The 27288-nt window shown below is 34.6% G+C and overlaps 2 protein-coding genes across 2 annotated transcripts; both read right to left on the bottom strand.

The window, feature by feature from the left end:
• Positions 1 to 375: 375 nt before the first annotated feature.
• LOC122303862 (GDSL esterase/lipase At1g71250) lies at positions 376 to 3127 on the bottom strand. The gene is made up of 5 exons (XM_043115854.1): positions 2756 to 3127; positions 1718 to 1845; positions 1340 to 1582; positions 892 to 1147; positions 376 to 706 (listed from the first exon to the last, which is right to left on the bottom strand). Exons 1-5 carry the CDS (start codon positions 3090 to 3092, stop codon positions 492 to 494), a joined length of 1179 nt encoding a protein of 392 aa, XP_042971788.1. The 5' UTR covers positions 3093 to 3127; the 3' UTR covers positions 376 to 491.
• Positions 3128 to 10542: 7415 nt separating this feature from the next.
• On the bottom strand, positions 10543 to 11139 carry LOC122305795. The gene has a single exon (XM_043118343.1). The coding sequence runs from the start codon at positions 11137 to 11139 to the stop codon at positions 10543 to 10545; it is 597 nt and encodes a 198-aa protein (XP_042974277.1).
• Positions 11140 to 27288: the final 16149 nt, after the last annotated feature.

Genomic DNA, 27288 nt, shown 5'->3' with positions numbered 1-27288 from the left:
GAGTCCCTCCATACGTCTCAAAGGTTTGACCCTTCAATTAACAGTATCGACCTTCATATATAGGCCAGCTATGTCTGAGACCACTTCTTAAGAAGCCGTTTGACCTACCGGCTCCAAAAGACAGAGCCCAAAATATATAAATATATAAGATCCACCTCGCGTTTAGGGTGGTTGATTAGTACTCCTTGTTATAGATTATGTACGTTTTGGTTGTCCAATTGTCATTTTCTTTTCTCGATTATAACCTTCATCTCTGATTCAGCATCGGCATTCATTTGTAATCAAAGATTAACGAATATCGACTTTAGCACTCTCTTGGCTGAGAAGTGGACTTGCCAGAAAAGGAATTCGACAAGCATATATATATGCAAAATATTTTCAAAAGTTTCCAATTTGACAACTTAATTACGAATTAACAAGCAAACATATATATATAACTGACATGAGCAGCAGACAACAACAGGAACAAAAACAAATATTTTCTTTTATGATCAGACGAGTGACAGTTGTTGGATGTTGATGGGGTAACAATCGGAGGGTGGGCCGGAGAAAGCTCGCCAAGCAAGAATGGCGTTTGCAACTTCTGTGGGATGGAAGGCGTCCCAAAACATATACTGGCTCCTGTTTAGGCATGGAAGTTGGAATGGCAGACAAGTTATTTGTCCCTGCCCAATTCCGCAGCAACCTCTATCAATCACGCTGAACCCTGCAATATTATTTTCTCATCGTTCCAAGTGATCACAACTATATATATACACATGATGCCAAAAAAAGTATAGAATTGGTATACAAATATGCTAATCTTAATGCTCTTAGTTTTTGGTTCATCGTGAACGATGCTTGATCCTGATATATATATATATATATTTAATTATGGGTATTAATCCTTACCATAAGAGGCAGGGTTATTTAGGATGTCACCAATAGCAGCGTAAGTGTTGCCATAGACAAAAATAGCGCCGGGGTGGTTGCCGTTGAGCTGCGCGACCAGCGATTTGAGCCCCTCATTAAAGGTACCAAGAATCTGATTGACATTGTCCACGCACCTTCCCGGCAGGGCTTGACCTGAGGCTCTCTGGCTAGGGATGCAGCCAAGCGGTCCAACTCCTGCTAGTACAAACTTTCTTAAACCTACACTGTGCAGCGCCTGGTTTAACAAAATTTTAAACCAGATTAATTAACACAAAATGCATGATAACAAAAGAAAAATATATATAATTCTTTCATTCCAACCCAAGATACGTACATACAACTAGATATATATATATAGTTAATAAAATGGTGAAAATTATATATTTATAGTACTTTATATTATATACATATGTTTATATATATATACCAGAAGTTGACGGGTATAGCGGTTGAGGAGAAGGTTGGCAAAATCTGGAGGGCTATAATTGTAGCTGGATGGATACATAGATGGCATGAGGTAGTTGTTGATGTAGTCGTTGCTTCCAAATACCAGAATGGCTATGGATTTAGCTAGGTATTGGCTCAGGCTCGTCTCATTCATCATCGTTCTTAATTGATTTAATGTGGTCTCAAAGTTCAGCACTTGTTGGCTCAGGCTGTACCGCTCTCCCTGCATGCATCCTCATCACAATTATTAATACTGCATGCATTTTTGCTTGAAATTAACATTAATCGTTCAATTAATTGGGCCCTGATCAATAACTATATATTAATTAGACTGGATATAGCAGCTTAGAGTACGTACGTAGTGTTGGCCGGACTCATCAAGGATGCCCGCAGCTGCTGAAGCATAGTTCACTCCAGTAAGTATTCTAGTTCTAACCGCGTTGGAATCTGCGAAGGCCGGGAGATGTGGAATACCCAACAACCTGCCTGCAAACCAATTAAAGATTAATTCAAAATTAATGAACTAATTAATTAATACCTTTTCGATCGATCCATACATTCGGCCAAATTCTGAAATTACTGTTTATAACACCGACTTCCAATCTTCTATATATTTAATTTCCTATTTTATCCAATGAAGATTACATATCTTTCATTATTTTTTTCTTTCTTTGTGGGGGAATATGTATATTCCTTTTTCTTTTGTTGGGGGGTCGGGGAGATGCTGGATTTCCCTTTGATGAAGCGAGTTGGGCCTAAAATCTGCTTTTATATATTATAATAGTGCTTATCATTACCCATATATGTTTGTTGAACAGTACTGCTTCCGAAGGAATATCTACGCAATTAGGTGCGATGTCAGCGCGCGCCATTTATATCTCTCGGTTGCATGCAAGACATCATCATGACTACTCAATTTGATTGAAACATTTAGAAGTGCATTAAAATAATAAAAACATGAGGATCAGGAAGAGCATGATTGTAAGAACAACAGAATTAAAGCAACAACGTTGATCATGAATATTTAAGCATACAAAACAGCCATATATATGATGCTAGCTTGATATAATACTTTCTTCTGATGATGATCTCTAAGGTTGTACCACTCTCTATATATTATGATTAATTAGGTCGTTCTTGCGCATGAAGCTGGTTTCTATGACATGATCTCAAATTTATCAATTATAAAGTTTAAAAGAACATCTAAAAGTACTCTTGAAAGAATCAATCATGGATGAATGTATATATATAATTATTCAAAAAAAATTAAGATGTTTCTCTCCATTTCATTAATAAAATAAATGCCAAAAGGAAAAAAAAAAATGGATTAATGTTCTTAATTTGCTGGAACGCCAACATGCATACACATGAAATAGAACCTTAGAAAGTTTATTACCTATCATATCAACAAAGGTTTCGCCATTAGTGAATCTCCCAGTAGGACCACTTTTGAAGTCACAACCATATGGATAGTAATTGGCTTTTGCTATGGAGCTTAGGAAGTTGTTGTTACCAACATCAACCAAGGAATCTCCGAACACAAACATTGCTGGAACCCGCTCATGTGACTCGCCGGCAGCTACCACATTAGAGAATTGCAGGATTATAAGCATCATGGTCGTTGTGAACCACAGCTTTTGATGATTAGAAATTGTTACAATTTTCTTTACTTCCTCCATTATTGTTTTCCGGTAACGAAAAAAGAAACGGAAAAAATTAGGAAGATCAGACATGCTTTGGAGATGAAAATGAGTGCTGGTGGGGAATATAAAGTCGGCGAGAAGGGAGGTGAAATCTGTCCATTTGGAAACGGCTAATCATGTAATGCAAGCAATACACATGTTATGTTGCGTCTGTGTATGCCTTTTCCCCCGATTTTCAGACGGTCTTTTTAACGTTCGTTTTGCCTTTCCAGGTTTTGTATGTCCGTTTCTTTCCTTCTTTGCATCTAAACAAGCTAGGACACACGTCGAGGTTTCTAGTAGTAGGCAGCTAGTCTATGAGTAAAATCTCGTTTAGTCTAGTAACCGATCAGCCTATCAAAGACAAATTTAAAGGTTTCAGCGATCTGCTCTTGTTTGAGCCTTGGAACCGATCCACATGATATTCATCAGCGATCTGCTCTTGTTTGAACCTTGGAACATCATTATCACTATTCAGAGGAAATGCTAAAATATATATATAACATTTAAGATAGACGTGCACGTCATTATGGAGGATATATATATATATCTACATACATAGATATACATACATATATATATGTGTATATATGCTAGTTAAATTCTTCATTTTATTATAAATGATCTGATTAAGCGGGCTGGTGATCGAGGGAATCAATATTCCTAATTGTAAATTGGATTAACAAGCGGCCGGTAATTAAGTATCATATATTGTTAATATGAGTCCAATCCATTAAATACTAGCACTAGCAGGCACTTATATATTAGGAGCCATGCATGCTGCATGATATATTAACTTTTTAATTGCAAACAATGAGACCATCCCTATAAGCTTTCATGTTCCAGATTGTGAGGAATTAAAACAAAGGGCCTTGCAAGCAACGAGAGCATGGTAAGCCTAGAAGAAGAAACAAAGAGAGGCAGAGTCAATGAAGAAGGAGCAATTTCCCGTGTCTAGAAAAACTTCAATTCAATACAGTAACCGGGTGTGTTTATATACACCAAAATATCCTAACTGACTAACAAACGAATTTAATAATCTAATAACATCTGTACACTTGAAATAAATCAGAAAAGAAATGTACAAAAAAGAAAAACTACATCATAACATATTACAATTGAAACTAAAGGACCTGCAGCTTATCTTGTCCTGTATAATCTAGCACCCCCCCCCCCCCCCCCCCCCCCACCCCCCGCGGGCAAGATGAAGATTAGTAATTTACTATTCCCATCCTAGAGAGATGTGAGTGTAGAAGATAAGAGGGCAAGGTTTTAGTAAAGATGTCAGCCAATTGATTGTTGGAGGAGACATATGTAGTAGTAATCTATTTAGCTTGAATTTGGTCTCTAATTTAGTGGCAATTGAGCTCAATATGCTTCATCATCTCGTAGAAAATCGGGTTTGCAGCAATATGAAGTGCTGTCTGATTGTCACAAAAGAGAAAACTAGCTTGTTGATGGGAAATGCCAAGATCTTGAAGGAGATAACAGAGCCAAGTAAATTCCGTGCATGTGGCAGCCATACTTCTATCCTCAGCTTTAGCTGAGGGGCATGAAATAACTATTTGTTTCTTGGATTTCCAAGACACCAAAGAATTACCAAGAAATATACAATATCCTATAGTTGACTGACAAGAATCCGGGCAAGAGGCCCAGTCTGAATCACAATAGGCCTTGAGTTGAAATGTAGACGAAGAGGAGAGGAGAATCCCTTAACCTGGGGCTACTTTGATATACCTTAGAATTTTGTATGTGGCTCCCAATGAGAAGATGATGGACTGGCCATAAACTGATTTAGTAATTGTATAGGAAAATTGAGATATTGCTGAGAGATAGTAAGGTACAAGAGCCTCCCAATGATTCTTCTATAAATGTTGGGGTCAGAAAAAGGAGTCCCTTCATCCTTGCTAATTTTAAAATTCTGATCAAGAGGAAGTTTTAGGGGTTTTCAACCCAACATGCCAGCATCGGCCAATATGTCCAAGGCATATAATTTCCTTCGGGAAATGTGAATGCCCTTGGATGATCTAACAATTTCTACGCCTAAAAAATAACATAGGCAGCCAAGATTTTGAATTTTGAATGAAGAAAGGATCGAATGGAATCAACTAAGGCTTGAGAATTGCTGGCCACAAGAATACCATCATGCCTAGTAAATAAGCTATAGTCAACTTTGAACTAAATAAAACCAAACTCTAGCAAGGATGAGGTAAGTTTGAAATTTCATTGTCTTGAGACTTGTTTAAGGCCATAAATACTCTTGAGCAACTTGCAAACTTGGTGGAGCTAACCTTTATTGCACCCAAGTGGTTTTTGCATATAATTTTCCTCTTTCAACTCACCATTTAAAAAAGTATTATTTATATCAAAGTGATGCAAATACCTACCTTTAGTGGCAGCAACAGTAAGAAGGCATCTGACAGTAACAAGTTTAGTAATAGGGGAAAAAGTCTCATGAAAATCTATGCCTTCTTGCTGTGTGTAGCCCTTGGCTACCAATCTACCTTTAAGTCTCTCCACAATTCCATCAGAGTTAAATTTAGTTTTGTAAATATATTTACAAGCAATAGCTTATTTTCTCGGAGGTAAGTGTGACGGCCCCGACCCCTAAGTAAGGAAACTTGGGAATTGAGGCGTCCGGGATGATGACAACACGGGTCACGCATCCCATCAATATGTGGCAAGTGTGTGTATATGCAACACATGTACAACCAAAATGCAGTGAAATAATTAAGGTTAGTCAGCTAAGTATCAGAATTTGTTTAAATATAAATTTGCTTAAACATAAGCGTACAAAAAATATTACAAATTTTCAGTAACAAAGTCATAAACCAAAATACATAATTTAAAAGCAGGAAAATAATTTTCAACATATACAAGCAAGAGGTACCCAATCGATCCTTCGGCAGAGCCGCATCCTTAGGCTCGGTCTCCTCATCATCTGCATTAAAATCTACGTCACTGCAAGTAAGTAATAACACAAACAACACATAAGATAAAAATACATTAAAGCAAAAACAATATGCATGAATGTGATGCCATATGCATGAGACCCAAGAATCATCATTTCACAAAATAACCAATTTTCCACGCAGGCCAAAATTCCATTTTGGCCCAAAATATTTCCAGTCCATTAAAACAACCTTCATTTTACCAAAAAATGGCCTAATATCAAATCTCGCAATTTTTCAAGAAAATGGCCCAACAACCAACTATCAGAGCACTGCAGGCATGAATTACAAGTGGGACTCTACTATCGTCCCTATTTACCACAATCCCTACCGCGTGCACCATAGGCTGGACTCTACTACCGTCCTTGCTTAGTACCATCCCTACAACTCCGTCTGTAGGCAGGAATTGTAAGCGTGACTCTACCATCATCCTTACTGTGTATACTGTAGGTGGGAATCACAGGCGGAAGTTTACTACCGTTCCTGCTTATCGCCATCCCTACTGTACCTATGACTCAAATCGTTCATTTCAAACATACCCAAAAATCATTTATTACGTAAAAGCCAGTTTTTCATTTTACATACATGAACATGCGTGCACTATGCAATCCATACGATAAGATACAAAAATATCCAACAATAACAAATTTCAACATTAATCAATTATATACACAATTCCGTCCTCCAATCCAACCGACCCCCATAATTTTCAGACTCAGTCCAGTACAACCAACCAACCACAAGTATTGTTAATGTAAAAATATGTTTAAATCTTAAAAATCATTTGAAAAATATTTACAACGCTATAAAATAACTTCAGAAAGATCAGTGAGCTACAAAAGGTGGTGGAAAGGCAACGTCACAGTGCAAAATGTACTGTGGCCGTGGGTCACAAAATATTCAAATTTGAATAGAGATAAACGAAAACTATGGAAAACTAGGGTTTGACTTAGAGGTGCTAGTGAAGCTAATGGTGGTGGTGGTTGGCCGTGGGTGGCCGCACAAACAGCGGTTGAAGGTCAAAAAGTCCAAAACGGAAAGTGGGATGGTTGAGCTTCACCGGTGGCGGATCGGGACTGGGGATGGGTGGTTTGGGATGCTAGAGGCCTGGTGATAAAGTGGTAAAGAAATAGTGGTCAACAGCGGCGCGGAGAAGCTAAGACCGTGCTGCTTGAAGCAGTGTGTAGAGGAGCTAAACGGCGCTTGGAAGGTTGAAAATAGATGGGTTAGGTCGCCGGCTAATGAGAAAGAGAATGGGAACAACGACGACGACAATGAGCCACGCACGGTAGAGCTAGAAGAAAAAGAGGTTGTGGCTTGGTGGTGTGCGTGGAGGCTAACGGTGGCTTCAGGTGGCTTGAAAATGGAAGGGGAGGGTCGCCGGCCAGTGGGGAATCAGGTGGGGTGGGTAGTGACAGCCACGTTGGCGTGCGGCAGTGGGCTGGGGCAGATGAAGGAAACGAGCGTAGAGAGAGAGAGAGAGAGAGAGAGAGAGAGAGAGAGAGAGAGAGAGAGAGAGAGAGAGAGAGAGAGAGAGAGAGAGAGAGAGAGAGAGAGAGAGAGAGAGAGAGAGAGAGAGAGAGAGAGAGAAGCATGGGAGAAAAAGAAGGAAAAGAAAGAAGAAAAAGGAAAAAGAAAAAGAGGAGAAAAAGAAAATAGGAAAAAAGAAAAATGAAGGGGAAAGAAATGAGATCCAAACCTCACAACTTGGGTCACAAAACTGATTCAACGAAAATTATTTTCGAAGCAGCGAGTTAAATAAAATAATTCAAACGCAGTGATTAAATAAAATAAAATAATAAAATCTAACAACGCAATAATTTTAAAGCCCAAAAATAAACTAATTTAAATTGAAAAGTAATTTAAATACAAAACAATAATAAATAACAAGAAAGCATATTAAAATAATTTCATAACTTAAAAATCATAAAATAATATTGCAAAAGTTATCTTTAATTTAAAATAAGGAAACCACTGGTTATAATAATTTAAAAAATTATTTAATAAAATATATGTAAAAAGGGGATATCACATAAGTCTATGAGTGTTCAAGTTTGATTGTGTTCTAAAGCCTCAAGCTTAGCCTCCATATCCTGACACCAACCAGGATCGTTCAAAGCTTGTTTGTAAGTTGTAGGCTGGGTGTAGAGAGATAGAAAAGGTGAAAGCTTGAAATGAGAGATGAAATTTTTGATAAGATAAATAATGTTTGAGAGGGAAAATCTTACCATTTAAAATAGGTGCATCCTTGGAAGTTGACTGTTTAGGGTAGGGCTGCAAAGCGTGGTGACAGTGAAAATCTTTGACGTATTTTGGAGTTTTTTTTAGTCTAATGGATCTTCTAAAGGGTTTAGGAGGTGTGATAAGAGGTAGTGGAGATGGTGAAGAAGTTGTGGGCAGTGAGGGAGGAGAAGTGCTGCGAGTAGTCTGCTCAGGATTGAGGTTATGTGGAGGAGTGTAATCAGTTGAGGGAAAGGACTTAAAGCTGGAAATAGGAATGGATGAAAAAACTGGTAGTGGAGATTCTGTGGAGTGAAGTGAGGAAGGTGTGGATTAATGAAAAGGAAAAATTGACTCATGAAAAATAACATCCCATGAAATAAAAATGGTGTTGGTGGTAAGATCTAAAAGTTTGTAGCCTTTGGTACCAAAGGGATATCCAAGGAACACACATCTTCAACCCCTAGGGTCAAATTTTTGTCTAGGGTGTGACAAGGTGGCTGGCTGCAAAACAAAAAGAGCAAAAAACTCTCATATGAGCATAAGAAGGTGGTGTTTGAAAAAGGATTTCATATTGAGATTTATTTTGTAAAAGGGGGGGTGGGCAACCTGTTTATTATGTAAGTGGCAGCTTTGAGCACACAATCACTCCAATTAAAGGTAAATTTGATTGGAATTGAAGGGCTCAAGCTATATTGAGTATATGTTGGCATTTCCTCTCAATAATGTCATTTTGTTGAGGGGTTTGCATACCACGTTTGTGGTGGATGATTCCCTTATTATTAAAAAAATTGGTCATGAAAAATTCAACACCATTATCACTTCTTAGGATTTTTATCTTGAGTCCAAATTGAGTTTCCACCAAAATGTAAAAGGATTCAATGTTGCTCTTGTTTCAGACTTATTTGTCAACAAAAAGAGCCAAGTTGATCGAGAAAAATCATCCACTATGGTCAATAAATCTCTTGATCCATCGTGAGCAATGGTAGGGCTACATAAGTCACAGTGAATGAGTTCAAAAAGTCTTAAGGAAAGATGCGTGCTATCATTAAAAGGTAATATATGGAATTCGGCTAATGGACAAACACTGAAAGGAGTTTCATTAATTGAAGAAATTTGTTTGCTTACAATAGGATTAGCAATCATTCTAAGCCTAGGAACAGATAAGTGACGTAGGCGATAATGCCATAGGTCATGGTGAGTAACTATATATGCTAACAATATGAGAAAACTTATTGCAAACTTTGTGAGTATGGGATGAATAATCTGACAGAGATTGTGCAAGAGCTCATGGTGAAATTTCTGAGCAAATCAAGTGGTATAATCCATGTTTGAGCTTACTCTTCCCAATCGTTTTCTAAGAAAACAGGTCCTAGATGAAACAATAATGAGACAAAAAATAAAATGCAATAAGTTAGAGAATGGGTCAACTTAGTTGCTGAAATCAAGTTGAAAGAGAATGAAGAAACATAAAGAGCATCCCATAAAGTGAGAGTATTAGTTAATTGAATGTCACCAATGTGAGTAACAGGAGCAGAACTCCCATTAGGGAGCTTGACAAAGTAAGCAACATCAGATTTAATTGTGGTAAAAAATCAGGGATTGTAGACCATATGGTTTGTAGCCCCTGTGTTGAGTATCTAATTAGAAGAAACATGATGTAAGGTGCTGTGTGTATGTGTAGAAAAACAAGTGTATATACTAGACATTTTTTTTGGATGAGTGGAAGAAGAAGAGGGTTGAGAGCAAACTCCCGAGTGGTTGATAACAATGGCAGTTGAAGAATCCTGTTGCTGGATCAAGGACAGTAGCTACTAATATTGAAACTTGGTCAAACCAATCCTGTCATCACTAGCAACTTCAGAATCAGCAGCTGATGAGTAAGAAGCCATATGAGCACTCATTCTAGAAAAGGATTGCTGTTTGGTATGAAATTTGTGACCAGGGGGATATCCAACCAACTTGTAACATTTGTCAACTAAATGACCAGATAAATGGCAATGTGAACAAATAGGGGCAATGACATTACCAAGTTTGAAACAGTTTTCCAAGGAGTGATCAGAGATCTTGCAGTGGCTGCAATATGGGCGGTCCTTCTTGGAAGATGGGTTTGATTTGGAGGGTTGTTTGGGAGGGGAACATGGTTTCTTAATGGCCATGGCCATGGTTTCAGGGAAGGGTACTGTTGATATCATTTGATGATGCATTTCTTGTTGCTGAATGATTGAAAAAACTTTGGTAATAGATGAGATATGGTCTATCAGCATATTCTGGTCACGTATGGGAGAATATGAGTCATAGACCATTAGAAATTGCAGGACACAATCTCTCTAGTATTGGTCTGAAAGAATTTTCATGGTTCCACAAGTACATGCAGAGAAGGGATCATAAAGAGAAAGTTCATCCCAAAGTGTCTTAAGCTTGCCATGGTAGATACTTATAGAATCGTGCTCTTGGAGTAGGTTGGAGGGTGCCTTCTTAAGTTGAAAAATGCGTGGGCCGTTCTGATGTGAGAAGCGTTCCTCCAAGTCCTTCCAGATGGCTTGATCATCATCGGCAAACACTACACTAGTTTTGATAGATAGACTGGTGGAATTTTGAATCAATGAGACCACCATATCATTACATTGCTCCCATAGATCGAATAAGGGGTCCAAGGGATCGGTGATGAAACCAAGCTTGTTCTTGGCACAGAGAGCACAATGCATGGCCCGAGACCATGTGGCGTAATTATCGGAGGTGAAGAGCTCAAGAACAAGACTAATGGCTGGGCTATCTACATGGTCTAGACGAAAAGGGTTGGAGGGATCAGAGAGATTGAGGTAGCGAGTTAAGATATGAGTGTTATCGTGGTTGGGTGAATGTGGCGGAGGATTAGGGGTAGGTGAATTGGGTGGAGTTTGAAGGTTGGGATTGGGTTTGGCCATCGAAATTACCTCTCACTAGCTATTGATACCATGTGAGGAATTAAAACAAAGGACCTTGCACAACAACCAGAGCACGGTAAACCAAGAAGAAGAAAGAAAGAGAGGCAGAGTCGATGAAGAAGGAGCAATTTCCCCTTTCTGGAAAAACTTCGATTCAATATAGTAACTAGGTGTGTTTATATACACCAAAATATCCTAACTGACTAACAAACCAATTTAATAATCTAATGACATCTGTACACTTGAAATAAATCAGAAAAAGAAATGTACAAAAAAGGAAAACTATAGCTTAACATATTACAATTGAAACTAAACGACCTGCAACTTATCTTGCCCTGAATCATCTAACACAGATGATCATCTAGTGTTTCTAGTGCATTCTCGTTGTCTTGGCCAGTGAGCTGTGAGACTTATGATCGTAATTTTTGGTTGATTGTTTTTCCTTTAATTAATATATACCAAACAGCGAGCATGAATTTCTCTTACAAGATAATTAATTGTTCTTGGTATGTAACAGGGGCATTAATTAAAGGTAGAATGCTATTTTAAGGGTCTTCATTTCTACGGGGACCTGAGGCAACCGCCTTAAATTATATAATCTATGAGACCCTGTTTTAAATTTTGTTTGCAAGGGGATCATGGGTACGTACGTAGGGTTGTAATAATGCTACATCCCAATCTCTAGTTCATGTGCTTATTGAATACTGTCTCGAAAACTTTACTGATAGAAATAGATAATTAATATAATAAATCATGATTTACATATATATAAATATATATATATGCAGTTGCTAGCTATAGGTCGAGGACGTTCAAGGTTCCACTTAACAAAATCAAGGCGCATAATCACTGAAATCTCTTCATCGAATAAGAGAATTGATTACGGATACGATCATGTTGCCGATATATCTCTTCACTTGATATTTGTTTGCCATCATCAAGTCAAAGAGTGGGGAGGAGATTATAGTTTCTTGCACCATCTTTTCCCAAAGTTTGGTAAAACAAGGAGATCATGAGGAGTGAATTGAATGATATATAGTTGCTTGCCAATGTAGCAAATGAGACAAGCTGGAACTGGCGTAATGGCCACTATGATGCAAGTTGCATTTATCACAGTTTAAAAGAAGCCCCTTCTCTGTGTAGGGGTCAAACTCAATGGCATTGCATATATATGGAAGCATAGAATAAGAGCATTACATGACATCTGTGCTTCGCGTTCCATGCTCATTATAAGCAGGCTTTGAAGATATGAACTCCCTAGCTATCGGCCACATTCTTCTTCGGTATCACCACCAGTGTTCTTAATACCATCAAGTATTACCTGTATTTCGTACCGTCCTAAATACCAGGCGTACCGGCAGATATTTCGACTTTTAATTTTTTTTTTCATTTTTTCAAATTGCAAGTTTATTTTTTAATCTCTAATTCAGACCAGCCTATTTATAATTTATATATATATATATGTATTTATATATAATTTATTCATATATAAACTATTATTTTCAAATATAATTTATATATATATGTTTATATATATAATTTATTTATATATTGAATATTTTAAAACGGTACATGAAATGGTATCGATATCGAAATATTTCGTTCTAAAATCTTGACGTATTTAAAACTTTGATCACCACCAATCACATTTAATTATCTTAATCTTCTTTCTATATATATATAATTACTAATGTAAATTAGGCCGGGGATTTGTCGCACAACATTTCCCATTTCCCCAAACACTCGCACACACACATTAATTAAATGTATCTCCGTGTGTGCGTGTTTCATTTACCATTTGAACTCCAGAAATGTACGGATAACGAGATTAAAAATGGTATATATATAATACTTATTAAAAATGGATTCGATTATCTCCAATTATATATAAGTTCTCAATGGAGTACTGTCAAATTTAAAGCAGGGAAATGATATATTTTAAATCAAATAATGTTCTCTGTTATCTGTACGAGATCTCATAATCTTGAAAGCACTAATTAACAATTACCCTCAAGCCAGCTGATATATGATCGATCAGAATGTATATCAGTTTGATTTTCATCGTCACCAATATAGTTATTCCTAGCTTCTAAGTCAAAACTTCCCATGATTAATTAATTAATGTTTTGCTCACTTTAATCCATGATGTCAAGAATATCATCAGAATAAATTATTTTCACTCGTGACTCGTAAGCCTTAAGTTAGCGGGCTAAGCCAAACAAAACCCAGGCTCAATTAATAAAAGCTAAGGAAAAATATAATTGTAAGTACAATTGTGTATTAATCCATATATCAATATGATGTGATTGGTTAAAAAGTAAATTTTATTGAAAATAATATTAATTTAAATTTTAAGTATGAATAAATCAATATTAATATATAAATTAGTGCGCGACTATGTTTGTACGTAGTAAAACTCAAAAGCTAATGCATGGGACGGAATGCAAACCTACAGATTTTTCACCAAGACAAGACAGTGCTTCCGCGCGCATGCAGACCCTACATGAAATTGATCAGGTTCCAAGCAAGTAGCGCTCAGTCTGATCAGTGTCCTAATTATCTAGCTAGCTAGGTGATGAACTGCTACGTACATGTAGGGACTTGGGAAGAATATATATAATTTGGACCATTTAAAGCTCGCTTAAGGATGTACAAGTGTCATGACCTCTTTCTCAAAGTATATATTTGCATAATCATGGAATCTCTCTCTCTCTCTCTCTCTCTCTCTCTCTCTGATCACTCACCCATTAAATGATATGCGCATTAATATTTGGGACCATTATCAATTAATATGGAGTATGATTTACACTAATTCATTTTTGCTGAGTGCTTTTGCGACTATATATACGTTTTCTGGGCCACAAGAAGATGGCATAAGATAGTGGCAGAAAATCAAAATGCAAATGAATAACCAGTCCTTTTATTTTGAACTACTACAATAGGCAAAAGTACTTAATTAACTATGCTAGCTAGCTCTATGCAGGTTTTTGTGGGTTAATATATCTGGTCTTTTCTAATCAAATTAGATTATTCTACCAAAAAAGAACTAAAAGATATATGCATGGAAGCTAGCTAGTTGAGGCGATGAGGCCTTACTAATTAATATCTCAAACGTAAAAAATAATTGAAAAATTAGAGTTATGAATAGTATTATCCCATACGTAGTTTCTTGACATGAGACCAGGAAATTAGAAGTACTCTAACGTAAGTTGTTAGAATCACTATTAGAAAATTGCTTATATGTTGACAGCTATTTTCTGTAAAAATGACTATTTTCTGTTAAAATGAGTTTATATTTTCGTTGCAAATACCTCGTCATAAATACTTATTTTTCTTGCAGTGAGTAATTAATCTATTTGATGGAGTACTACTTTGAAGCATGATCTTCTAGTAACAAGATGCATGGTGCATTCTAATTTGACTAGCTAGTACTCTACGACACAGTACTTGATCATCAATTAGATACCAAATTTTACATACTAATTTGCATTCTTGATAGAGGAGTATAGCAAGATAACTGCCAACTCCACGAGAAAGGCCGGGAGAAAGCTCAGAACATGAATAAATAAGGGAGTAGATAATTGCCAAATCCACTATACACCGCTAGCTTCAGTACGCATCGGTGGAAATTTTGAATACTATCGGAGATAGATGCAGGTAGATTAGTGTGAGGGGAGTGATTGTGGGTCATCATGTAAGTCATAATGGAGAGAGAGAGAGAGAGAGAGAGAGAGAGAGAGAGAGATTATATCTACGTTTAATCAAGTAGTGGTGTCGTCTTAAATCCAAAAATTATAGCCTGTTCGTCACAAATGGGCCAAGATCATTCGTCATACAATCAACCCAACCTAGAAAAATATTGCATTCTAAACTCAGCCATCTATCCTTGCATGCCGACCTCATTTTCCATGTTAATTAGCATGTGTTCGCGGGCTAAGAAAACATATTTTTCATGTGTCGCCAATGATATAAATCTTTGCGTGGCTATATATGAAGAAAATTCATATATGTGTGCGCGGCGCACTAAGAAAACATTGCAAACTTATAAGATCAATTATTGTTAAAAAGAATATGCATGAAAATTCAGAAGTTATTAAATATTGTTATGTCAACATATATAGTACTGACATAATTGATCATGTAAGACAATGGTTTAGTTTTTTTTATAATATATATAAACATACATACATGTACATTTATATATATATATATATGTTGTATGTTTATATTATATATAAAACCAGATTTTCATGTTTAAAATACACATCTCAATATATAATCATGTGTCGAAAATGATCTATGCATCACATGATGCGCATCCCCATGTATAAAGGGCCCATTTAAAAAATCTGGCTAACATGGCATGTAGGAGTGGCATATATATATATATATATATATATAACGATTGTAAAACCCGCGTGTTGCCCATATTTACTATGCATTTTTCACTTTCTGGACTACAAAAGATTGTATTCGAAGGGGACTCTATGCAAGGTACAAAGGCCTTACAAGAAGAAAAGGAAACTTAGAGCAGCCCCAGTATGTTCATGTGTGAAGCAAGATCTTGTCTTAAATATTTTGCGAAGTGTGATGTTTCTCATATTAGGAGTAATGGCAACACAATTGCCCACTTGCAAAAGATGCTTTTACTATTTCTGAACTCATTGTAACCATGGGGGAATCCCCTCATATTTCTTCTCTATTATAATGAAATGGCATAAGGCTATTACTTTTTTTTTTTTTTTTTTTTTAAAAAAGGAAATACCAGGACCTAGAGAACTGTTGAGAATTTGGACCTCCCAAATTCACCTCCTTAGGATCTACCATTTGCAAGAATAACAAGAAAAATAGAGAAATAATAACAATACAAGAAATTTACGTGGAAACTCCAAAACAGAAGAAAAACTACCAAACTCAAAGAAGAAAATTCACTATGTGAAAAATTGTTATAATCACACAATTTTTCTCCTCACCACACCCACAAAACTACCCTACTAGTAAAACTTTAACTTTACACCTCTTCCTCTTTTTACAAAAAGGTTAACAGAAGAATTTAACTAAAGTCAAAGTTATTAGATAAGCTTTCAACTGGTGCACTTAAACTAAGAGGCTAAGCCTCTTATTTATAACTCATGAGTCTTGCCTCTTCCTCACTCACTACCGATGTGGGATTCCAAAGAGCAATACTAACAATCTCCACATTGCGACCTTGACTGGTCCCACAGCCAAGCTCCACTTCAATAAAAATGTTCATAGCTTCTGCTATCATGCTTCACCATAAAAACATGCCCACTCAGAATAAACCAATTCCAAGCATTTCATTTCAACCCATGTCGAAAACAACCTTGCTGAAAATTATGATGTAATTTCTACGTTTGGCTTTCCTGGAAGTTCATCAGCTATATATCGACATAAATTTTTACCACACACCCTGTATCAATGTCAAACCAATGCCTGTGTGCAAACTTGTGGATCTGCTAACATTAACACATCCTCTATCATGGCAATTTTGGGAATTAGAAGCATGACATGAGGATGTACATGTCTCTTTTTAAAGATCAAAATCTTCCATGGAGAGAGACACAACATTAGCATCATTTTCAGTATCTCCATTTATTGACTTTAAGCTACTTGTTGAATCTGTTCCAGCTCTTGGACAATTTTTCTTAACGTACCCAGATTGTCCATACTCCCAGCAGACTACTTTCTTCTTCATGGAGTTCTTCATCTTCCCAATTCCAGTTGCTACCATTACCAAGTTTTCAAGTGGAACATTACTTCCATTACTTAGTCTTCTCTTTTCAGAAAAGATTTTACTGGTAATTTCTGAAAAAATTATTTTCTCATTCCCATGTATCAAAATAGGTTTCATGTACTTATAGGAAGGTGGAAGAGATCAGATAAGTCTCAAGACTTGATCCTCATCATTAATTTTAACTCAAATAGCTTCTACCTCAGCGATAATGCCATTGAGAACGCTTAAATGATCTGAAATAGTTGTACCTTCACTCATCCATAGTGTATGAAACTGCTCCTTCAGGTACACACGATTTGAGACGCACTTCGTCTGATACAACTCTTCAAGTTTTTCTCATAGTTCCTTTGTCGTAGATATTCCATGCACATTTGCAAGAATATTTTTGGCCAGGCACAGACGTATCGCACTTGCTGTTCTCAAATCCAGATCCTCCCAATCTTTATTGCTCATTTTAGATCTGCTCCTTTCACCAGTCACACTAGTACTTGTGCTGACTTCAGGTGTTGGTCTGCCCTTTAATGTCTTGTGTAATCCTGATTGAATCAATACATCCTTGACTTGTACTTGCCACAAACTAAAATTGATTATCTCATCAAATTTCTCTACCTCAAATTTGACAGGATTTGAAAGCATACTTCCTGGCATTGCTTTGATGAATTTACTGTAAAAATGAATAGTACCTCACTAAGTCAATTTTCAGGAAAGATTGGAGGGTCATAATGGACACACTTAAAATTTCAAATCTCCCAGACAGAACCTTCTTAGACTGTACATATCCACACTACCATACCAAAATTTCACCTCATAAAAAGAACCTAGTGGCTCTGATACCAATTGTTGAGAATTTGGACCTCCCAAATTCACCCCCTAGGATTTACCCTTTGCAAGAATAACAAGAAAAATAGAGAAATAGTAACAACACAAGAAATTTACGTGAAAACTCCAAAACAGGAGAAAAATCACTAGACCCAGAGAAGAAAATTCATTATACAAAAAAATATTACAATTACACAATTTTTCTCCTCATCACACCCACAAATCTACCCTATTATTAAAACTTTAACTTTACACCTCTTTCCCTTTTGACAAAAAGGCTAATAGAGAAATTTAACTAAAGTAAAAAATTATTAGATAAGCTTTCAACTGGTACACTTAAATTAAGAGGCTAATCCTCTTATTTATAACTCATGAGTCTTGCCTCTTTCTCACTCACTACCTATGTGGGACTCCAAATAGCAATACTCAACAAGAACAGATAAAGAACATTCTACCATTAAACAAAACCCACAACATAATTGTACGCTAGAGCTAAACTAACATATATCTATGTAGCAGCAATGAGAAGTATAAAATTCCCCAAACAGAAGAATTAACACATACAAATTAAAGCTTAGTTCAAACGTCGAAATTTATTTTTTAGGCAAACACAAACCATCCCCCTTAGTCATTCATTCATTTGATTTGAGAGATCAAAAGCATTTCATGAATATACTCTTCAAGTGAATTAATCGTCAAGCTAGCTTAATTAATTGGATCAAAAGTACGTTGCGAAAGTTAGATGAGGATCCTAGCTAATACATATATCCTCCAGTTTTGGTCACTGATGTCTTCTGAAATCAGTCCGTTAATATCGAAATCATGTTAAATAGAGTCTAAAATGCATACCTGCATACTTTAGCACTTATTTATATATATATATATATATATATAACGTTCATAATCTTCTATTAATTTAAGATTTCATCATGTCACTAACTACTCTCTTGATTAATTACTAATAGTCGTTGATCTCATGTCCTTTGATTTCTTTCCAGCACAAAACGTATGCATATATATATAAGAAACCTATACTTAATTAAGGAGGTACAGTAGTACTTAAATTGGCAGCAGTACTAATTAATTGATAGAATTATATATACTGATCAACTTCTTCCACTTGCATGGTGTATATGCATGGAAAAAGTCTTCCAGATCCTATTGGAGATGCAAATTAAAATTTTCCTACCTCTTGGGAATATCCCTAGAGGTAACTGATTATTAGGAGTTTAATTTGAGACGGTGGTAACTGATAACTATATATTACTTCACATGCTTTGCCATTTTATCAGTGGAAATTCACATTACAATGATCGATGTACACTAATGTATATATAATATCTAGCTAGCAAACTGTTTATAGGTCTCGGCCCTTGATTTAGATGATTTGATGTCTAATTAATTAAGGCTTTAATTTATTTCAAATGAGAATGGAGTCTGATTTGAATTGGATTGAATACTTTTTCAAATGTTTATATTTTTTTAATCTGATCCCAAGCGAATCTGAGTGGACCACCTAAAATTGAAAACCCAACCCCTTCAGCTTATTTATAACTCGTCACCCCACTACACACACACACACACACACACACACACACACACACACACACACACACAAAAGAAACAAATGGTCATACTCTAATTAGTTTCCCCTGTAATTTATTCATCAGATCCAAAATTCCCTTTGGAAATGGCAGTTGGCTTCATGTGGGAAGACAATCTTTTTCTTCTTCCTTTATAAAATGAGTTTCGCAACAGTGAAGGATGTCTCCCACTCGGGAGCATTCCTGCATGCCGACACAAAACCTAAAAATTGACACACGGGACTACACTATTTGTTAGTAGCTAGCTAGCTTGGTCCAAATTCAATAATGTTATGTGGCACATATAGGCCAGTCATGTATATATAAATATAAATATATATATATATATATATATATATATATTCTCTCTTTGTGTGCTATACAATCACTGAAACTTGTTAATCAAGCACATGCATCATAGATGGGAAGAAAATGAAACCAAATGATGCTCAAGCGAAAAGTCTCAAGGTCCTACTATACACACCTTTTGTGGTTTGCTGATGTGCTTATGGTACCAAAGTTCAAAAGCATTACAGGAAAAAGGCTTAGAAACGAGGAGCAATATATGCTTCTGGATCATCCCACCTACTAATCCTATAGCCTCTTTTGACCCTACCAAGTAATCCTACCTCTTTTGACCGCTTTCCTTGGGGAGAAAATGTCCATTTCTTTTCAAAAAACTAATTATTAAACAGGAATAAAGTAGATTTTAGAGAGATTTGGTGGCCTGTTCGGTTGAATTTATTAGAAATACACTATCGTAACCACATACACACACACATATATACATACAGGCACTTTTAATACTTTGGGTATATATATGTTTTTCCACAGGTACGTACATTCACACTTTAAAGCCAGTGAGGTAAGAGCAATGTGGGTTCGAAGTTCATGCGTGCTAGCTAGCTAGGGTTGACTTCAGAAAACAATTGACAAACCATGAATTTGCTTGGTTCCGCAGTAGGTATTTCAAATGTATCCAAAACTGCGGAATGTCAACGCCCGGCTTCATTATTCCTTAGCATTTATTAATCTTCGTCCAATATATTACGTACGTACCCTACTCGATCATCTAACAACTAAATTAGAAGTTAATGCATGGAGAAATACATACAAGAGCAACGGAAGATCATGATAATATTATAAACAGGTATAGCTATATTATAAATGCATGCCAACCGGGAATATATAATCTAAAGAAAGTATTTCTCTCCTTTTCTTTTCTTTTTAATCTTTTATTAAGTGGACGAAGTGAAGATCAACTATTGAAGTCCAAGCGTCTTGTCAAAAAGTGGAGTTCGAAATGGCGATTTTAACGGCAGCCAAAGCCAATGTTTACGCCGTCTATAAGATTCAATGTTTGCCACTATCAACCATGAATTGTCATGGATCTGTCGGGCCACAAAACATTCAAAACATTATAATTCATGATAGTTGTTCCTTCCAATATCCATACAGACATATAAAAATCTTTCCGCCCATTGCCTAATCTAACAGAAAAGATCGACTTGATCATGGCATGTTCTTTCAGAAATGGTATACGTACGTACAAAGAGTCATGTTATAAAAGAAAAATGATGAGTTAGTTTATAAATTAATTTAAATGATTTTATGTATTATGTCATATATATTAATGTTATAACAAATTAATTAAAAGCTGATCGAGTTCTACACTTTCACACAATACATTAAACTAATTCATAATATTTATTAAATTTTTTTATTTTATATATCTCTCTTTAAAGATGCATGCAGCCAGCTCAATAGTTCCCCCATAAGGTCCATTAATTTAATTAATTATAATCAAATGTTGGTGACGCTGTCCACGTGTTGTGCACTACATTAGTTAATTAATTTGTTATATCCAAAATTAAGGGCTCAAAATGATAGGGCTTTTCAATGCATGGCTGGTCGGATGATCATGATCATATATGAATGTACTGAGGATCGAAGACCAATTAAAAAGGTTTGGAAAGTGAAAAAGTCCCTTTGCATTCAATTACCCTACCCGGCCCTCATGGTCTCCTGGCCTTCTACGCCCGCACAGAATGCCAGACAAACTCAAAACAGCATATATATCGAATCGAATCGAATCGAAATCCGAAAACTTGTAGGAATTTCTACATACATTAATATGTAATAGTGCGTCCATTTTAAAGATCAAATCAAACTGATATATGATTTCAATAACAAAATATTCTATTAAAGAAGGAGGTAATTATTAGGCTTAATATATATAAGGGTATAAAGAAAAATTTAGTTGTAAGTATAATTGTGTATTAATATGTATATTAATCTAATGTAATTAGTTAAAAAAGTAACTTTTATTTAAAATAATATTAATTTAAATTTTAAATATAAAAAAATTAATATTAATCCATAAATTAATACTTAATTTTATTTCTAAGTAGACCTATCAGTATATATATAATACAAAGATCGATCATTTACAGTGAGACGACAATTATTCGAACACAAAATGTGACTGGATAGTATCTTGACACTAACAAAATCACCTCAACACGTGGCATTTATTTATAGGTTTGTCGGCAGGACTCATACTCGATGGGAATTTTTCTTTTATAAAAGTTTGTGCACTGCTTCCAGGGGTACAAGGCCGAGACAAGATTTGGAGGAAAGATATTTACTTTTCACTTCTACTATAGGACTATGGGTTGATAGTCATAGACCCCATTACAGCTTTAATGTTGTGGGTTCCCCCATTCAATGCCATAAATTAACGACACGTGGCACAGAAGATGACGACATACTAGGTGGGTGCAGGACATGATGTCCAAAGTGGAGTTAAATTAACCAATTAAGTAATTAATCAACCCATTGTAATCATGTGTGTCAAATATACATATGCTTCTCGATCTGTCTAATATCACAAAATTAGTCGGATTCATGTGTATAGATTTCTCATATATAAATTGTTAAGATTTTTGTTATTAATAAATAAAGTCGTATATTAATCTATATATTAATATTAATTTTTTAATATTTTAAATTTAAATTAATATTATTTTTAATCAAATTTATTTTTAATTAATTATATTAAATTAATATAAATATTAATACGTAATTATATTTATAATTAAATTTTTTCAAATAGTTAAAGATCGATGGCGTGTAATTTCGGTCTGAAACTAAAGCAGCAAGGCCATACATACAGTAGCATTAGGGCATGCATCTGAGTTTTTTATTTTTTTTGAAGATGCATGCATCTGAATTAAGTTAAAATGATTTAGACGAGTGTATATATAGCCAATCGCATCATGATTGTTCGAAATAATTGCCTTTGAAGAAGTATGTATCTATCTGCAAGTACAAGTAGTCAAAGCTAGAAGTAAACTGATAAGGACGACGACGTTAATTACTAGTACTGAACCTGAGCTGGCTGGTCTGCCATGCATAAAGCCAAACAGATCAAGAACCAGATCAAAAGCACATTGGTCTGCAGGGTCGTTTATGCTTTGTATATACAATCAATCATCACGTACGTACGTACACTTTAAATATATCTAGAAATTATATTATAATTTTATATAGGTTAATAATTAATTATAATCATCGGAGTCATTTGAATTTTTAAGATCAGTACCAGAAAATATATATATCAACCAGATCTATGTATTACTCGACCCATGTGATCCATATAAATTGATCAGCTCCAACGACTCGAGACTTGTGATCTGGAGATGAAGAGAAAGAGGGTCTTGGTGATCTTTTAAGTTTTAACTGGTACTACCGCGAACTTATATTAACTTATGATCGATTCATCTTGCTCAAAGCAAACCCTAACCTAGTTTCGAAGGCAGAAAGAGTCCAAATAATGAATGAGGCAAAGCTCGTAAGTTTTTTTTTTTTTTTTTAGTTTGTGAAATCATGACTATTTATCCTAAAAGTTTTAAAAAGTTTAAATCGATAGAAAAATGTGGATTTTATTATTTATTTTATAACTTAATACTCTTTTTCAATGGATGGTCCAACACGTGAAATATTTAATTAAATGAGATAAATTGTAAAGTCAGGATTCAAATTCAGGACCTCTACTCTGATCGATACCAGGCGAAACCACCACGTACTACTTGTGTCCTAAAAACTTAATCTGATAGAAAAATGTATATTTTATTATTTATTTTATATCTTAACAAAACTTAACATTCGATAATGATTAGAAAAATGACATCTAAAGTTAAGCAAATCATGTACGTTTGCCTAGTTGAAGTATTTAATCCTTTAAAAACCTTATTGGTTGTCATCATTTTCTAAAGCATATACACAAGAGCTTACTATCCATTGGTTTTCTTTATTAATTTGTCCACTATATATATATAATACTTCAAATATATTAATTCTCGTTTAACATATGCTTAAATGGATAACGTGGATTGATTAACGGCTAATACGACTATTAGCTTCTGCTTTGCCTCATAAAGATCATGTTTTACTCTAATGGGATCTGCACGGCCACTAACAACTAAAAAATTGAAAGTAACAAATTGCAGTAACCCTGGGTTCTACTGGCTTTCTTTTTCACGAATACATTGTTAACATCCAATATTAGTGTAAAGAAAAATGATATTTATATGAGTCGTAGAGTACGTAAGTGCCACATAATTTCTTTAAAAAATTGAGTAAATATGAAATCTATAAAAAAAATTAATTTTTATAAGTAAATTCATTTTTTTTTTAAAACGATTGTATAGCGTTTATATACTTTACAATTATATGTAGTATTACTCTAATATAAAATGACACAATAGCATCTCTCATTTACTGAGCTCTCTCTCTCTCTCTCTCTCTCTCTCTCTCTACTATATAGTATTGTAAAAGTATTCTTTCGCGTTACTCTATCGCTAAGGTGAATTGCATGTTCTCTTGGTGAGGCGGCAACTCGGTTTATTAGTCATGTTTAGTAGCATGCGTGCTTTGTCTTCTGCTTCAATAGTTTAATAAACTATGACCAGTACTAGTCATGATGATTTGCATTATGTTTTGTTTTGAATATTTGATCGTCCGAATAGAGTAAATAAGACAACCTATAGCAAGTTTTTTTTTTTGAACAATAAAGCTTTATATATAAATGTTGTAAATGGGATCGTGCCATGACGAGCTTCATGACTTTAAAGCGACTTCCATGAAACCTGCTTGACAAACAGTACTGCTAGGGTAGGCATTAGTTTGAGATAAAGCTTTGGAATACAATTGTATTCATCTTTGACACATTAGAAATTGGTATTGGTACCGTATAGAATCCAGCTTTATAAATTAAACAATACAAAAAAGATATACCTACAACCCTACAAGTTACGGGTCTAGCTAGCTCTTCTTCAGAACCAAAAAGCTTATAATTATAAATCACATGATATTGCCGGCCCGGCCAACCTTATCCACTATATCGTCAAAAGCATGTCTTTATGTTCTTTAATTATACAAGACTGTTTGAGGGTACAATAGGAGTTTAAAAAGTATTTAAATATTTTAAAAAAAAATTTAATAAAAAAATTAAGTTATTTGAATATTATATATTAAAATATTTTTTTATCTCAAATAATCTGAAAAGTACATTGATATTTTTTCTCAAACGTATTTTTTTGAATAATGTAGAATATAATTCAAATTTTAAAAAGACTGTCAATAATAAAAATTATCCATATAACTTTAAAATAATTATAACTTTCAAACTTTTAAAAATATGATCATAATTTTTAAAAATTTAAATAATCATTATTTGTACGTCAAAAAGTATTTTTTTAATTTATTTTCAAATAAACGTAACATATTTTAAAGTGTTTTAAACATATGATTATCAAAAAATAAATAATTTTTTAATAAAATAATTTATTATTTAAATTATAAATTATAAACCTTAAAATTATAAATTATATTTTTGACTGCAATCTCAAACTTCTATTAAATATATGGCTTCTCTGCATCCGTACGAGCATTAGTAGTGGCCTCAACAAAATTTTAACTAAAATTTAGTTAAAAAATTTACTTTTATAAATTTTAGTTAGTCACTTTTTACAATATTAAATAATAGACTCAACAAATCTTTCACTATTCTATTAAAATATTAGTTTTGAACTTTAGCTAGTCTCTTTTACTCAATAAATTTGATTAGTTATATAGCCAAAGGTTTAATTCATTATTTATTTATTGAGTTTATTGTAATATTTTATCTTATATTTTAATTATTTTTTAATTAAAATTTAACTTTATTAAATTTACTATTAGTGTTCTAATGGAGATAAAATGGCAATAGAGTCCAAGACATCTGACTTTGACTGGCCTTTTCCTACAAATATATATATATATATATATATATTTATATATTGATTGTGTCACGTACTTTGTATGTATAGAACCTAAAAGCAGATGCCATATCTTAGAAGAGCTGTTGAAAAGATAGGGTCATATTCAAGTCAAGAACTGATCAGCATAAAGAATCATCACCATTTTCTATGTATATATGGACATCGATCCTGCATTGACAAGACATTGCGGTGGGGAAGCCACCAAACGAGTCATGATAATTGAACAAATAATATCCAGAATAGCCGCCCACCAGACAAGTCATGATATATATTTCGACAAATAATATCCATATATAAGAAGCTAACCACTAAATTTAATTTAAAGCTTCTCAGGACAGAGACCCACTTTTATTTTTAGTTTTACGACGTAAGAATATTACAAACTCAAGTTGCCCTGCAAATATTCTTGCTTAAAACAAAATCCTATAAAAAGTGTATCGAGATATAATTATGGTCGTTCATGAATAATGATTGTAGTAAGGAGAGTACCGCAGAGTGGTTGAGTAAATTCAATTCCGTCTTAGTTCTCCTTTTGAAGGAATATAAAATTGTATGGATATCCTGAAAAGTTGATCGGTACTTGATGTATTATACGTTAGTCGATATTAATGTTAACAATTAATTAATTAGTAAATTCCCAACAATTTTTGTTATGTAAATATTCCTCGCATCGGATCCATTATATATATATATATATATATATAAAGGATGGGAATTGAATGAAAGGCGAGTTGCCGGTAAAGCTTGTACGTACACATGACATGATCTGTGGCCAAAATGGCTTCGTACCCATGACTGGTTGGCCCTCACCCTTAACAGGGAAATTCATATTGGAAAATGCAATTTTGCCACTTACTTCCTTTGTATTTTCACTTCTTCCATGATGTACCTCATTGAATTGGAAACGCTAGCTGGATAGCTGTATCAACATGACCAGGATATATAGCGCGTACGTAGTATCAAAGAGTAGTACTGTAAATCATCCATATATATGTTAGTGGTACAATTCACTGCCATGATTGCCATATAGTACTATTAATCAATATATCAATGTTTTGAATACCTTACCGGATGGCGTACCAGTCAAGGCACTGGAATGAAATATTTCGATACCAGTACCGTTTCGTATATCGTTTCGAGATAGTCGATATATAAATAAATTATATATATAAATATATATATAAATTATATTTCAAAATAATAATCTATAAATAAATAAATTATACATAAATACATATGTATATATAAATTATAAATAGTCTGATATGAATTGGGGTCAAAAAATGAGATTATAACTTAAAAAATGAAAAAAAAAACATAAAAGCTGAAATACCAACCGGTACAGATTGAAATACAGGCCGGTACGGTTGGTATTTCAGCCGGTACGAAACAGGTACCTTACTTGCCTTATCTATACCGGCCTGGTGACCGGTACGAAATGTTGCGGCCGGTACGGTACTAAAAATACTGCAATATATATTCGTCCCTTTTTTTGTGCAAGAAGGAAAAAAAAAAAAAAAAAAAAACTAGTAAAAAATACTCATCATGATCGTTTACTCCGCGAAGTACAAGAACTAGTTCTTCGAGATAGACCAGTACAATGTTGAAAGTAAATATGAAGTTTGAGCATGAAACGTACAAAGGAGAAAGTCACCGTGTCGCCTGAAGT

The sequence above is a fragment of the Carya illinoinensis genome, chromosome 3 (assembly GCF_018687715.1).
Source record: "Carya illinoinensis cultivar Pawnee chromosome 3, C.illinoinensisPawnee_v1, whole genome shotgun sequence".
Classification (NCBI taxonomy): Eukaryota; Viridiplantae; Streptophyta; class Magnoliopsida; order Fagales; family Juglandaceae; genus Carya; species Carya illinoinensis.
Note: the sequence above shows the minus strand (reverse complement) of the source record. Positions and strands in the feature narration are given on the sequence as shown.